Here is a 15,224-nt window from a genome sequence, read left to right on the forward strand (position 1 = left end):
CCCTTCCGGAGGTTCTAGGGGGACATTTGGCCGGGGTGGGGGGACCCTGTTCTACTCAGTGCAGCCGCCAGGAGTGAAGGGAGCCAAGAATGTGAGAGGGATGTGACCAGGTGCACTGCACAGGGCAGGGGTACAGGAGCCCCCACCCCAGCGCTCCCGGCTTCCTGCAGGGAAGAGCCTCAGGGCACCGGGGTGGGAGGAGGTGGAGAGCTCTGTAGGGTGTTTCCGCATCGCCCAGGGCCCGCAGGGAGCACAGGGCGCAGGGCAGCGTAGGGCGCGGCCAGGCAGCAGCAGCAGCACAGGGAGTCACCACCCCGGGCCCACCTGCCTGCGAGGAACTGCAGTGGGCGTCTGGCCCCTGCCCTGTCCCCTTTGCCTCACTCCAGAGACTTCTCTCTCCTAACGAGGGAGGACGAGCCAAGGAGCTATTGTCAGGATCCCATTTTCCAGGGGAGGCGACCCGCACAAGGTCACACAGCAGGGCTGGGGGCTGGGATGAGAGCCCGCGTTTAGCTTCCAGATGCACCAAATGAGCAGACTCGCCCGGGGAGCCGCGGCAGCAACAGTTGCCAACGTTCTGCTGTGTGTGTTTGGTCCATCTTCCCACCCGGTCTCCTACGTCGTCGCTGCCACTTCCACACTTCTTTAGGTAAAATGTACAGACCATGAAATGAATACATCTTACCCTTAGTAAAATGTGTTGTATCTTTAGCATGATTTCTTTTTTTTTTTAAAGATTTTATTTATTCATGAGATGGAGAGAGAGAGAGAGAGAGAGAGACAGGCAGAGGGAGAAGCAGGCTCCACGCAGGGGGCCCGATGCGGGACTCGATCCCAGCACCTCGGGATCACGCCCTGAGCTGAAGGCAGATGCTCAACCGCTGAGCCACCCAGGTGCCCCTTTAGCATGATTTCTTAAGCGTGGTCTTGGCTTTTCTCTCCGTGTCGTACTTTCGTACTTTTCTAACAATGAGCAAGAACTGTTTTTTATAAAGAAGGGGAAAAATGATAAAATGATGATGGAAATGTTAAAAAGTCCCTTTGGGCTGGTGTCCCGCCACCTCCATTCAGCTACATGGCTTCAGGCGCCCCCAGAGTGACTCTGTGCTTTCCCTCCGGAGTAAGCAGGTATCCCAGGACCCTGCCCACCACTCCCAGACTTTTGGGGGGAGGCAGGGCGGCACCCCTCATGGCTAGGAAGGACCCTCCCTCCCGTGCAGGCTGAGCCCCACGCAAGCTGCCCTGAATCCCATCTCTGTTGCATCCTTGGACCCCCCCACACTGCCTGGCTCCACAGAACATCCAGTCAAACGAAGTGTACTGGTGGAGGGGGGCTTTGGGGTCCTCTGGGACCCCTCCCCGCAGCCAGGCTGGCCTGGGGAGACGTTGCCAGGCAACCAGCTGGGGCTCCTCCCAGGGTGGCTGTGGGTGGCCACGTTGCCTGGCAACCAGGTGGCAGCGTCCCTAGAGCCGGGACCACACAGCTGCGCCCTGCCCCGCCAGCCTCTCCCCTCCCTGGCCTGGCCTGCCGGACCCCTGGGCCCCTGTCCTATTCCCCTAGACTAGGACAGCTGGTGCCCCCCCGTCCATCGCAATGAGCATTGTTCTCTCCAGGTGAGTGGCCTGCGTTGGCCTTGGCTGGGAGGGGACAGGAGGCAGGATTTGGGGGGCTGATGCAGCAAGAGAGACGGGGGCAGCCAGGCCTCCTGGGGCGGGTGGTGGCAAAGGCTGCTCTCCGTCCCACCTCAAGGTCAAGGGAAGGCCAGGGAAACTTCCAGAATCTGACCTCTTCTCTCTGGCATTACTGCCCACAGCTCTGGGGTAGCCAAATTCACAGGATCCATCCCCTCTTTCCCTCATTCGGCTCCACCTGCAAAACCTCTCTTCGCGCCTCAGAGCCCCCCAGACGACACCCCCAGCCCCCGTGGAATGGTCCCTGACCACACCCTCTCTGACCAGGTTTTATCAACGCTCCCTTGGGGCTTGCCTGCCCCTTATCCATTTATTTTGGTGCCTGGTTCCTCTGAAGGTCGCAGACTCAACCTTGAAACCACTCGAGGTGCTTCTCAAAACACGCAGCCCCTGCTAATGATAGGGAAACCGCCTGTGCTCTGAGGAACCCTCAGTACCTTCCACTTAATTTTTCTGTAAACCTAAACCTGGCCCTCCCAAAAAAGTTTATTCATTTTTTAACAACCTTCAGGGCTCAGAGAAGGGAGACAGTTTGAACAGCTCAGGGAGGTCAGGGTGGGAGGTGGAGGCAGAATCAGGGGATTCTGGAGGGAGGGGCCCTTGCAGCTAGGATGAATAACTGCCAGGAAGATGCTAAAGCCCCGCTCAGGGTCCCAGGGAGGGTAAGGCTGGATTTGGAGCCAGAGCAGCCTTTGCATCCCTGCCGGCCACTTGACCAGCCTGCGACCTGGCTGGCCTCCCAGATCTGCCTTGATAGAACCATGAGCATCATCAGATGGAACCAGGCCCCGGGCAGGGAGCTGGCCAGCTAGGTGCAGGGTGATGGGTGGGTGACCTCTGCGTTGCTGTCCCGACCTGCCCTGGTGTCATGGCCCAGAACGGCCTCTCAGGCTCCCACCTCCCCAGGAACAGCCAGGTGCGGGTGATGGAGAACACAGTGACCAATGCCGAGAAGTACTTTGGCCAGTTCTGCTCACTGCTGGCCGCCTACACCCGCAAGACGGCCCGGCTGAGGGACAAGGCCGACCAGCTGGTCAAACAGCTCATCGACTTCGCCAACACCGAGAACCCTGAGATGCGGGCCACCGTGAGGAACTTCGCTGAGGACCTGGCCAAAGTGCAGGATTATCGGCAGGCCGAGGTAGGCGGGGGCGCCCACGGGGACCCCGGGCCCCTTGCTGGGCTCAGGTCTGAGGGCTGGAGCTGCGCTGCAGGGGGCACAGCTAGTGCACATGTCTCTTAAAGAGGTGTCCGTGAGGGGTGGACACGCATAGAGCTCCCTCCCCGGTCATACACCCCCCCACGCCCCTGCCCCGTGCCATGGGGCTGAGAGCCTGGAAACATTGTGGTGCTGGACAAAAGCCAGACAAGGCAAGGACCCCAGGAAGCCCAGCCTGAGGGCGGTGCTGTGGGCCCCAGGAGTCCCAGATCGGAGGCACATGCCCGGAGCCCAGGACCCGGAGAAATCCTGGCGGCTGCGGTGAGGAGGCAGCAGGGTGTTAGAGAGAGAGCTAAAAATAAAAATCACCTGCCAGCCCTGGAGAGTCCTCTGAACCAACCAGCTTCTCTTTGGAATAAGCATGAAACCAGACTGTAGCACACACTGCAGGCAGTGCACAGGGGCTGGCACACAGGAACCTCCCTGCCTCGGGGACGCCTGGGTGGCTCGGTGGTCGAGCATCTATCTTCCTTTGGCTCAGGGTGTGATCCTGGGGACCCGGGATCGAGTCCCACTTCGGGCTCCCTGCGTGGAGCCTGCTTCTCCCTCTGCCTGTGTCTCTGCCTCTCTCTCTGTGTATGTCGCTCATGAATAAATAAAATCTTTAAAAAAAGGAAAGAAAAAAACCTCACTCCTCTACACAGCCAGGCAGAAACAACCCCACACTCACCGTCTCAGGACGCAGGACTAATGGCACCATTCGTCCCCCCACCATTCCTAATTCCACCTGGTGACAGGGTGGCCACCTGTGTCAGTGAGTGGCCTCTCTCCGAAGGAAGAGTAAAACTTCTCTCTGTAACAAGCAGGTCTTCACAGGCTTGGAACCATGCACCTGAGCAAACTCCCTAGAGACCTGTCATCCTCGATGTTTACGTTTCAAAGACACGCCTGCCATTCCCAGCTTGTAAACCATCAAGAATCTTATTTAGCTTTTAGAAAGGTTTACATGAGTCCCAAAGGGACAGAAGAAAGGGATTTACAATTGCAGGTTTTCTAAAAGAAAATGCTGTAAGGAAAGCAAGGGGGAAAGTCTCTTTTCCTTTCTACTCCTGGGAAAATTATTATTATTTTTAAAAGTTGACTCCTGGGAGAATTATTATTATTTATTTAAGATTTGTGTTTACCCTAGCAGGGTCATAAGCCTTGACAAGGTAAAGGAAGGGGCCTGGTGGGGCTTCTAGATCTCCTGGAGCATCTGGCAAGCCAAAATTTCAGGGGATCTCCCTGCCACTGGTCCTCAAGGCCTCAGCCTCACCTGTGACTTGTTAGCAATGCAGATTCTTGGGCCACACTGAGGACTTGCTCATTCAGAACCCCTGGGGTGGGGTGGGGGGTGACTGGCAATCAGGGTTTTAAGGAGCCCAGGGGAAGGGATGGGAGGCTCCTAAGTCTGACTCTCAGGGACTGACTCAGGGGCGTCAGGCATCCCCCTCATACACCCTGCTGTGCTCTCGGGGGCTGCATAGGGCTCTCAGCTCAGTCAGCTCTGAATCCCGGGCTACTTCATGTTCCAAGTGCACCTACTAGTCCCCGCAGTGGGGACGGTAAGGCGGGCTGGAGAACTGAATTGGCAGTGGCACCCGAAGGACTGTCACGAAACCCTTGGTGGGCACGGCCGTTATGCCCATTTTACAGGGAGGAAACGAGGCTCGTGAGATGAAACGGATCGCCCGAGCCTTGGGGAGGTAGAGCCGTGAGCACAGGCAGGTATCCTCAACCGTAAGCGGGGAGGGAGGGTGTCTCGTGCTTCCACGCCCCCGCCACGGGCTCCTGTCATGCAGCTACGGGTGTGCACGCAGCACTCTACGAATGTAGGCTGGAGCCCACACCGGCTCCACGCACCCCCTGGTTCCATCTGCTCTGACTCTGCTTGTCCACGCTCCCCCAGGTCGAGAGGCTGGAGACCAAGGTCATCCACCCCATGAAACTCTATGGGGCGCACATCAAGCAGACACGGGTGAGCAAGGGGCACTGCCTGATGGGGTCTGGCCCGCCGGGACAACCAGGAAACGGCCCTCCTTTTCCCTTTAGGCCGAGATCAAGAAATTCAAGCAAGTCCAGAAGAACGAGATCAAACAATTGGAAAAGCTGGAGAAACTGAGGCAGAAGTCCCCTTCGGACAGGCAAATGATTGTATCCTTCCTGGAAGTGGGCCTGAGACTGCTGGGCCAGGGTGGCCATTGGTCGCGGGTGTCCCCTGGGTAGGGGCTGCTGGTTAACCTGGCTCCTTAACCACACCGTTCTCAGACCCAGGTGAGTGCCCCGTGTCTGTGGGGGGAAGGCAGAGGCTCATGGCAGGTGAGGAATGACCCCACGGAACGACGAGGTGAGCTTTTACCTGGGCAGGTGTGTGCAGAGCTGTGCGCTCAGGATGCAAGTCAAAGGTGCAGGGCAGGCGGTGGGCTGGGGGGTCAGGAGACCTGAGTGTGTCCCCTCATTAACACTGTTCAGCAAGCCAGCAAGTCACCCCCTCCAAGGCCCCACTTCCTTACCAGGCCTACTCACTGAATGCTCAATGGATGTGGGCACCTCTAGCTTCATGCCCACTGTCTAGATGGGGAAACTGAGGCCAAGAAAGGTGACCTGCCCGAGGTCACACAGGGGAGGCAAGGGGCAAACGTGGAACTCCACTCTGACGGTCTCTAACTCTAAATTCCAGGTTCTCCGTGTGCCTGGTGACCAGTCGGGTCAGACAAATTAATTACCTAAAAACATTCCACACGCAGGAATTATTATCAAAGGTGGGACACCTTTATAGTAATAGCTCAGCAGGTGCCCACTGTTTAATTCTTTCAACAACCCTGCAAAGCAGTATTATTACTGTCCCCTGCTTACAGGCAAAGAGATTGAGGCTCAGAGAGGTTTTGTGACCGGCCCAGGGTCACACAGCCAGTAAGCAGGTCTGGCCAAACAGCGCCTGGCCCTTTCACCATGGTCCAGCTTGGCCTTTCCTCTGATGACCAAATTGGCAAGAGAGGTCCATGAGGCAGGAGAGATGACCCAAAGGGAGAATGGGAAACGATCCAGAGTAGTGTGTAAAGGCCCGGACCGCCCCGTGACACTTCCTGCCTCTGGAGCCAGGCAGAGACAAGTGTGCAGAGGGCCTCAGTGGATGCCAGTCGTACCACCCACCAGCTGGAGGAGATGATCGACACCTTCCAGAAGCAGAAGCTGAAGGACCTACAGGTAGGTGTGGGCGGCCCAGTGTTGGAAGTACTCTGGCCTCGAGTGTGTGTTTGAACACACACGTGTGTGTGCAGATCTGTGTGTGAACCTGTGAGCGCACATGCACATGTGTACATACGGTGTTTGTGAGCACAGATGTGTGGACGTGAGCATGTGTTGCCAGTTGCCCGGACGGGTCTCAGAGCCTGGGCTCCCAGGACACCTAATCTTTTTTTTATTTATTTATTTATTTATTTATTTATTTATTTATTTATTTATTTATTTATTTATTTATTTATTTATTTTTTATTGGTGTTCAATTTACTAACATACAGAATAACACCCAGTGCCCGTCACCCATTCACTCCCACCCTAATCTTGACCTAATCCTGGCTGCAGGGGAAGGCCCTGCCTCTAAGCACCCAGGCCCAGCTCCCACCAGGAGAATTTGGCAGGCTTTGCCACCACCACCCCAAATCCCCGTCCTTTCCACACAAGGACCCACAGCACTGCTCTGACTTCCTCCTTCTTTCTTTGCCCTTGACTGAGTAAGCTATGGTTAGGCACAAGGAGTGGGGGGGCACAGGTGCCTCCTCCTTCCACCCCCCCTCCCCGTTCCCCCACTCCACCCCACAGTGTGACCCAGAATCCTGGAGCCCCAGCCGGTCACGGAGATCCCTGCACCCACTCTCAGCACCCCCCGCACCCACGTTACAGTCCCAGGGGTCTCACAAACGGCGGCTGCCATTTATCACTCCTGGGTTACGTACCCTCCCATGACCCCCCTTACTCTAAAGATAAAGATAGAAATCCTCCCCAAGCCTCGGGAAGCCCCAGCCCAGCCTTATCTTGGACGCAGCAATCCAAGCTGCAGGGCACCAAACCCCGACACACCTCAGTGCCTTTGCACAGGCCATGCCCTCTGCCAGGAAGGCTTTGCCCTCACTCTGCGTCAAGTTAACACCTCATCTTCAGGGAAACTCACCGGGAGCCCCAGCTCAGTCCATCCCTGACATTAATTCATGGCTCTGCGCCCCCTGGGGGCAGTTATCCCAGGGTAGATGGGTTAATTGTATTTTTAACTCACTCATCAACCCAACAAATGTTGAATACACACCTACTATGTGCCAGACACTGTGCCTGGCGCTGGGACACCACAGTCAGAGAAGCAAGGCCCCTGTCCTCATGGAGTTGATACCCTGGGGAAGACCCATGACACATGCCAATCATCGCGGGGTGAAGAGTGTAGGGGGCAACTTGCCCACCCCGCCCCCCGCCTGTTGGTGCCACGTGAGTCACACACGGGACATGACGTGGCGCCTGTGTGTCGTGTCCCCCGCTGGGTCCCTGCACTGGGTCCGGGCCTGCGCTGAGCAGTACTCAGTAAATATTTGGGAAGTGAATGGGCGAGTAAATGAATGCACAAGTGAGAGAAACCTGTGGGGGTTAGCGCTTAAGCATCCACGTTGCGGGCAGGACCTAAAAGTACCAGCAGACCGTTATTCAGCACCTGATGTTTATGAGGCCTGAACGCGGGGCCCTGGCAAGTGGGGTGCTGGCAAGGGTTTAGGACAAGATTCTTGGCACAGTTAGAGGCCAAGAAGCGCATGCAGCTTAAAATAGGCACCTTTCAGACTTTGGGGATTAGGTTTGTAAGAGGCATTTCTCCAAACCATCCCCCCCGAAGAACTCTCCCAGTTTTAAAAGCGAAAAAACGCAGAACTTGAGATAATGACTATCAGTGTATAGTTTTAGGTCACATTTCTAATAAAATGATCCTAAGCACAGGAGAGCTCTCCGGCTCCTGTAAAAGCACGTGGGTAACGCTTCCGGGCCGGCCTTCCCGCAGCCGAGCGTGGGTCAGGGAGCTCCTGGAGGGCTGCTTCACACGCAGATCACCCCGCGATGGGTCCACCCTGGAGCCCCATTCCGTGGGTCTGGGGGCGCTGGAGAACGTGCATTTCTCACAAACCCCCAGGTAGGGCTGGTGCTGATTCAGGGCAGCCAGACAGAGCTACTGGGTAACTGAATCTCGGGGGGGCTTCGTGAACTGGGGCCACTCTGGGCCCCGCCGTGCAGATGAAGACACGGGGGCTCAGACAGGATCAGTCATAGGTCAGTGAGTGACAGGAGAAGGCCTAGGCCCCACCTCTTGGGCTGCAGCGCTCACCACCAGGTCGGCTTGGAGGGTTGGGGGGGCAGGAGGGAGGCAGGAGTCAGGAGGCAGGCGCTCCCCGTTTTGGCCCTTCTCCCCTTCCTCGCCTGTGCTGGCTTGGAGACCTCCTCAGAGCCTGCCTCCCTGGCCAGGGAGTTCCAAAGTTTATGGGAAACGGGGTGTTCCCAGACTGCAGGCTCCTCCCCCGCCCCAAGCCTGTGTCCTGCCAGGGCCCAATGCAAAGTGGGAGTCTCTGTGAAGGCCTGGTGCACGGTAGGGGGTGCTGGCACATAGTAGGGGGGGGCCTAGCACATAGTAGGGTGCCTGGCGCACAGTAGGGGGTACCTGGTGTACAGTAGAGGGTGCTAGCACATAGTTGGGGGTACCTGGCACACAGTAGGGGGTGCTGGCACATAGTAGGGGCCTGGAGCACAGTAGAGGGTGCCTGGTGCACAGTAGGGGGTACCTAGTGCACAGTAGAGGGTGCTGGCACATAGTTGGGGGTACCTGGCACACAGTAGGGGGTGCTGGCACATAGTAGGGGCCTGGAGCACCATAGAGGGTGCCTGGTGCACAGTAGGGGGTACCTGGTACACAGTGTGGGGGGGGTGCCTGGCACACAGTGAGGGGGTGCTACCACAGTAGGGGGGGCCTGGTACACAGTAGGGGGGCCTGGTGCACAGTGTGGGGGGTGCCTGGTGCTCAGTGAGGGGGTGCTAGCACACAGTAGGGGGTCTGGTGCACAATGGGGGGGTTGCCTGGTGCACAGTAGAGGGGTGCCTGGTGTACAGTGGGGGGGTGCTAGCACACAGGGGGTCTGGTGCGCAGTGCAGGGGGTTGCCTAGTGCACAGTCTGGGGGTGCCTGGTGCACAGTGAGGGGGTGCTAGCACATAGTAGGAGGTGCCTGGCACATAGTAGGGAGTGCTGGCACATAGTAGGGGGCCTGGCACATGGTAGTGGGTGCCTGGTGCACAGTAGGGGTTCTGGCACATAGTAGGGGGGCCTGGCACACAGTAGAGGGGCCTGGTGCACAGTGGGGGGGGTGCTAGCACACAGCAGAGGGCCTGGTGCACAGTAGGAGGGGCCTGGTGCACAGTGAGGGGCATTCCTGGTGCACAGTGGGGGGTGCTAGCACACAGTAGGGGGGCTGGCACACAGTAGGGAGGTTCCTGGTGCACAGTAGGGGGTGCTAGCACACAGTAAGGCCCTGGTGCACAGTAGGGGGGGCCTGGTGGACAGTGAGAGGGGTGCTAGCACACAGTAGGGGATGCCTGGCGCACAGTAGAGGGTGCCTGCCACACAGTAGGGGTTCTGACGCACAGCAGGGGTCCAGGACACAGCAGGGGGTGCCTGGCGCTCTGCAGGGGTCCTGGTGCACAGTAGGAGTCCTGGCACACAGTAGGGGTCCTTGTGCACAGCAGGGGTCCTGGTGCACAGCAGGGGTCCTGGCGCACAATAGGGGTCCTAGCGCACAGTAGGGGGCCTGGCACACAGTAGGGGTGGCGCACAGCAGGGGTCCTGGTGCACAGTAGGGGGCCTAGCACACAGTAGGGGGGGTCTGGCACACAGTAGGGGGTCCTGGCACACAGTAGGAGTGCTGGCACACAGTAGGGGTGCTGGCACACATTATGGGGCCTGGCACACAGCAGCAGGCCTCACTGGAGCCAGGCATGCCGTAGGAACCCCGAAAGCGCTTGCTGAGCAGAGTGACACTGCCTTAGGACCTCCCCGCCCCAGAGGACAGCTATCACTACCCCCACCCGCCCATTTGCTCCACATTCAAGGTGACCCCGGACTCTCCTTGGGCCAGTGCCGCTTGCATGATTCGGGCTTCTCTCCCCACAGAAAATCCTTTCCGACTTTGTCACCATTGAGATGGTTTTCCACGCCAAAGCGGTGGAGGTCTATTCCAGCGCCTTCCAGAGCCTGGACAGCTATGACCTGGAGAGAGACCTGGAGGTAGGGACACCACAGATGCCCCACCTGCTAGTTGGCGGTACGGGACTCCGACTCTGTTTGCTTCTGGTTATCCTCATAGGAGCAATTTTTATTGGCAGCATTTTGCGATTGTTACAGTTTCGCAGACTCGTGCTGATGAATTCTTTTCTTTATCTGCCCCCGGCTGCCAAAACCAGAGGTGGAGAATTTTCCCAATTCTATCTTTCTGGAATATCAACATTTTCACCATGACTTGGGTGTTTAAAAAACAAGCAAATGAGTCAACAGTGACAAAAAGCATCCCAGGCGGAGGCTTGCTGCCGTTCGGGTGCGGACGAGGGCTTACGGTGGCTGCAAATGGAGCAGGCGCTGGCTGACCTGTAAAACCCCTCGCTGCACAGCAGCTGGGCTGCTGCGATGATCCTCTGGTTCGGGGTCGGTGGCTCTGCTGGATGCTCTTTCATGGGTATCTCCTGGGTGTTCAGTTGGCAGCTGGGGCTGGAGTCATGTATGAGGCTTCCTACCCCGCGTCTGGCGGGTGATGGCTGTTTTCTGGGTTCAGGACCGGCCTTTGGGTCTGCAGGGTTCAGGCAAAATGGAAATGTAGGCCCTCTGTTCAACAATTATTAAGAATTGCAAGACAGTGAGAGCAGAGGATTAGACCAAATACGGGGTTCTTCCGAGCTCGGGCCACAAAGCCCGCCCTGCCTGGCTCCTCAGGGGTCTGCAGCCCGAAGGCCTGCCTGCCCGAGGCCTCTCCAGGTGGCGGGGGGCTTCCTCGCAGCACCACAGCTGGTCTAGAGCGAGCATCCTGGGGCGCCCCACGGTGGGTTATGTGTCTGATTCTTGGTTTCAGCTCAGGTCAGGGTCTCAGGGTCGTGAGGTCGAACCCTGTGGTGGGGGTTAAGATTCTCTCTCCCCTCTGCCCCTCCCCCGCTCCTAAAAATATTTTAAAAATAAAAAAATAAAGCCAGTATCCTGTGACAGAGGCAGGTAGAAAACGTATCGCCTTTTATAACCTAATCTTAGAGGTAATTTAGCGTCGTTTCGGCCGCAGTCCACGCCTTCGAAGTGAGTCAGTCACTAAGGATGTATTCAAGGGGAAGGGAACTGTATTCCAGCTTGTGGGTAAGCTTTAAAACCACCGTATGAGGTTAAATGCAGACCAGATAGGCTCTGGTGTGCCCACTTATCTCTACGATATTCTTTTAGGGGCAAGAGCAATCTCTAATTTTCCTGTGTGACTATGGATGTGTTACGTAGGCTCCCTGGGCCTGTTTCCCCGTCTATGAAATGAGATGCTGACGCCCACTTAGCGGGCTAGTGTAGATCGCAGGAAGCTCCCACACAGGACCTGGGCCAGGTCGAGGTTCTGGGAGTGCCCGCTGTGCATCGCCTCCGTCCCCTCCTTCCTCCCCACACCCCTTCCTTTCTTTCCTGATTGGAAACAGCTGGCCCTGGTCTCTCCGTGGCAGGATTTTAGAGCCAAGACGCATGGGGTTTATGGACATCACGATGCCCGGCCACTCAAGGATACCACCCCCTCCCCAACTGTCCCGTGGTCTCTCGCTGGCCAGGTGAGCACTGGGGCTGGGAGTGTTCATCCTGTGACGAGGGCCATCTGAGAGCAGGGATTTCCACGAGGTTCTGCTCGGGGAGTGTGGAGACCTGCCCCGGGGTCCGACCTGGACCGGCCAGTCCGAGCCGGTGATCCGTAGCTCAGAGCCCAGCACGCGGCAGCCACTGCGTGTCCTGAGAGCCCCCCGGAGGCATCCTGAAGTGTGTCCACTGAGAAGCAGGGGCTCTGGGCAGGTCATTCCTAGTTCCCAGCCCATGGGCCCATAGGTTTCAAAAGTCTGAATTTCTCATATTTTAGGAAAGTCATATGGTACGTGTTATCCTAGGAGCTCAGCAAAGCGCATCCGTATTCCTGCAGGACTCTGAGTCTCAACCAAATGAGACAAATAAAGACTCCAAGCAGCCTCACGCCCATCAGAAGAGGTTTAGTCACTGAGTGGGGGGCAAGGGGGAGCCTTACCCCACAGTGGAGGTGGCAGGCTTCCTGAATAATCCTCTCTAGGCAGTGAAGCCAGCATGGCCCCCAGCTGGGCCACCTGGGTCCGAACCCACTGCTCCTTAACCTGTCTGTGCCTCAGACTCCTCCTCGCAAAGTAAGGCTAATAACAGTGCCCCCCTCACCTGCAGGGCTGTGGGGAGTACTAGGTGAACCAATCTCCAGGAAGCTCTTAGAAATTGCAGACACTTGTCGCCGCCCCTGTAATTACTGATGCTGTTGCTGTGTCATTCAGAGCACTCAGACGGCCATACAGAGCCAGAGGGGAGAGGAGGAGGAGAGCACGGACCACTCTGCGGAGGAGGACCCCGTGGAGGACCTCACGGGGCAGGGGCAGACGCCCCATCCAGAGGGCCAGAGCTCCCCAGTCTGAAACATAGGGGCTGGGGGTGGGCTGGGGGCTCCGCTGCATCCCCCCCACCCCCCCAGGTGAGTCTCATGTTCTCTGAGCCTGTTTCCTTGTCCGCACAACAGGGGCAATCTCGCTCACCTCACACGTCACTCTGGGGATCCATGGGCTTAGCATGGTGCCTGGTGCCTCATAGGTGCTCAATAAACGTGGAGTGCGTCGTAACCTGAGTCGTACTGGGTCTCATTTTGCAGCTTATGACCTGGGGACTTGAGGGGTTAAACCTCTGCTAATGCTGTGAAGAGGGTGGATTAGTCTCCCAGGGCTGCTGTAACAAAGCACCGCAAGCTGGAGGCTCAAACAACAGGAATTTACTCTCCCGCAGCAGCTTGGGAGGGAGGCCTGCAGTCCGAGATCTAGAAGCAGGCGGGGTGGGCTGCTCCTGACGTGAGGGACGATCTGCTCCAGGCCTCCCCCTGGCCTTCGGCGCCTGCTGGCCATCTTTGGCGTCCCCTGGCTTGGAGACACGGCACTCTGATCTTGGTCTGCATCCCCACATGGCATTCTCCGTGTGTGTGTGTGTGTGTGTGTGTGTGTGTGTGTGTTATGTGTGTGTGTGTGTGTTTGTCCAAATTCCCTCTTTTTATACAGACACCAGTCTTATTGGAGTACGGATCCACCCTATCCAGTGTGACCTCACCCTAACTAATTATATCTACAAAGATTCTATTTCCAAATAAGGCCACATTCTGAGGCACTGGGAGTTATGATGTCAACATATGAGTTTTGGGGGGATGTGAGTCACCCCTAACACGTGGACATGATGTGCAGGGATAACCTTGGGACCAAGGACACATCACAGAGGTCTAGGGGGATGGAGGGTAGGGGGTGAGACTGTGATTTTCATATTGACACAGTACAGAACACGAAACCTTCATGGGATCATTGCAGGATTAACATCCTCATCACAGTGACTCTTAGTCACCAAATCCAGCTCCGTGGCACATCCTTGGGGAAGCCCACCCTGATTCTACCAGGGGCAACACCCATTCCAAAAGTAATGAAAACATTCTATATCTGGGGCACCTGGGTGGCTCAGGTTAAGTGTCTTCCTTTGGCTCAGGTCATGATCCCGGGGTCTGGGGGTCAAGCCCCACATTGGGTTCCCTGTTCAGTGGGGAGCCTGCTTCTCCTGCTCCTGCTCCCCTGCTTCTGCTCTCTCTCCTCTGTCAAATAAATAAACAAAATCTTTAAAAAAAATGTTCTGTATCTTCTACATAATGATTTATAAAACATATAGATTGTATTGCATATTACATGTCATCACATTTTACGCCATAGGTCGTATCTCATACTTTTACACGCATATGTGTGTGCACACAAACAGGCACGCACATGCACAAATGCACATCTTCTTCAACCTCAGCTGTGTCCAAACCATACTGACAGTTTCTAGAGAAAAGCAGCCTCACTTATTCACCTGGTGGTCCTGCAGCCTGGTGGCACCCGGCACACAGTAGGTGCCCATCCCTTCCTGCTCTGACCCCAGCGCACCAAACAGACCAATGGTTCCTAACTCCAGGGTTGGACTCAGCCAGCGCCTTCCTCGCCACCATCTCTGCGGATGGCCACTTGGGAAGCAGCAGAAAGATTCAGAGCTTCTCTCTTCTGGGACCCTAGAGGCAGAGGTGGGTGGTGGGGTGGACAGGGGTGGAAGGAGCGTGACTTTTGGGGGGCTCTCTGGACCAGCGGATTGGGATGGTCCCTCTCCCTGTGTATGCTTGGCTATCTCTCCCCTCTTCCCTGAGGGCGAGCTCACCTGCTGCTGGTCAGAGAGACTTGTGCGGGTGTCTGCGCAGGACAGAGAAAGCACCCAACACCACTCCCTGGTCAGGACCGATGACCTGGTGAGGGGGAGCCTCGTCCAAGCACAGGAAGATGGGAGCTGCTGCTTCAGGGGAGCAGGATTTTGGGGAGCAGGAGCATCTGTGGTGCTGTGGTGCCAGGGTCACCAGCCACAGTTAGCGGCCACCGGCTGGCCTGTGGAATCCTCCAAGTGTTGAAATTCAAACCGAATGGAGCCAAATATCCCATGTCTTATCCAAAGACAGTTAAGGGACAATTAACCAGAAACCATATGGAAAGAAATGAATGCGGCTACAAACTTCACAATGTACACCAAAATTCATGCAGAACTGTCCAGAGATGAATTTCAGATGCAAATCTATAACCATTCTAGAATAAATACAAAAGACAATCTACATAACCTTGGGTTTGGGGATGAGTTTTAACACAAGACCCCCAAAGACTATCCACACACACACACAAATCGGTAATGCGTACTTTATAAAATTAAGCCTCCTACTCCCTGGAAGACTTTGTTCAGGGAACCAGAGGACGAGACATAGACTGGGAGAAAATATTTGCAAAACCCTTATCGACCAAGGATTTGTATTCAAAACATACAAGGAACTTTCCCCGGGCCCTTCACTGCTCCTCAGATCCCTGGGTGGCACAGCGATTTGGCGCCTGCCTTTGGCCCAGGGTGCGAGACCCGGGATCGACCTGGAGACCCGGGATCGAATCCCACGTCAGGCTCCCGGTGCATGGAGCCTGCTTCTCCCTCTGCCT

At 56.5% G+C, this 15,224-nt stretch overlaps 1 protein-coding gene and 1 long non-coding RNA gene across 3 annotated transcripts; one reads left to right on the forward strand and one right to left on the reverse strand.

Moving 5' to 3' along the window:
• The first annotated feature begins 1,439 nt into the window (after nucleotides 1–1,439).
• On the forward strand, nucleotides 1,440–12,816 carry CIBAR2 (CBY1 interacting BAR domain containing 2). 2 transcript variants are annotated; one of them, XM_038538127.1, is made up of 9 exons: nucleotides 1,440–1,614; nucleotides 2,599–2,833; nucleotides 4,800–4,868; nucleotides 4,943–5,044; nucleotides 5,159–5,164; nucleotides 5,993–6,097; nucleotides 10,078–10,191; nucleotides 11,646–11,747; nucleotides 12,480–12,812. In XM_038538127.1, exons 1-9 carry the CDS (start codon nucleotides 1,595–1,597, stop codon nucleotides 12,615–12,617), a joined length of 891 nt encoding a protein of 296 aa, XP_038394055.1. In that variant the 5' UTR covers nucleotides 1,440–1,594; the 3' UTR covers nucleotides 12,618–12,812. The 2 variants fall into 2 exon arrangements, with proteins under 2 accessions (XP_038394055.1, XP_038394056.1); XM_038538128.1 differs by lacking the exon at nucleotides 4,800–4,868 and having other exon boundaries at nucleotides 12,480–12,816.
• On the reverse strand, nucleotides 10,253–13,592 carry LOC119871929. Its single transcript, XR_005359989.1, has 2 exons — nucleotides 12,735–13,592; nucleotides 10,253–10,747 (listed from the first exon to the last, which is right to left on the reverse strand). It is a non-coding gene; the product is annotated as an uncharacterized LOC119871929 (long non-coding RNA).
• Nucleotides 13,593–15,224: the final 1,632 nt, after the last annotated feature.

The sequence above is a fragment of the Canis lupus genome, chromosome 5, assembly GCF_011100685.1.
Source record: "Canis lupus familiaris isolate Mischka breed German Shepherd chromosome 5, alternate assembly UU_Cfam_GSD_1.0, whole genome shotgun sequence".
Lineage (NCBI taxonomy): Eukaryota > Metazoa > Chordata > Mammalia > Carnivora > Canidae > Canis > Canis lupus.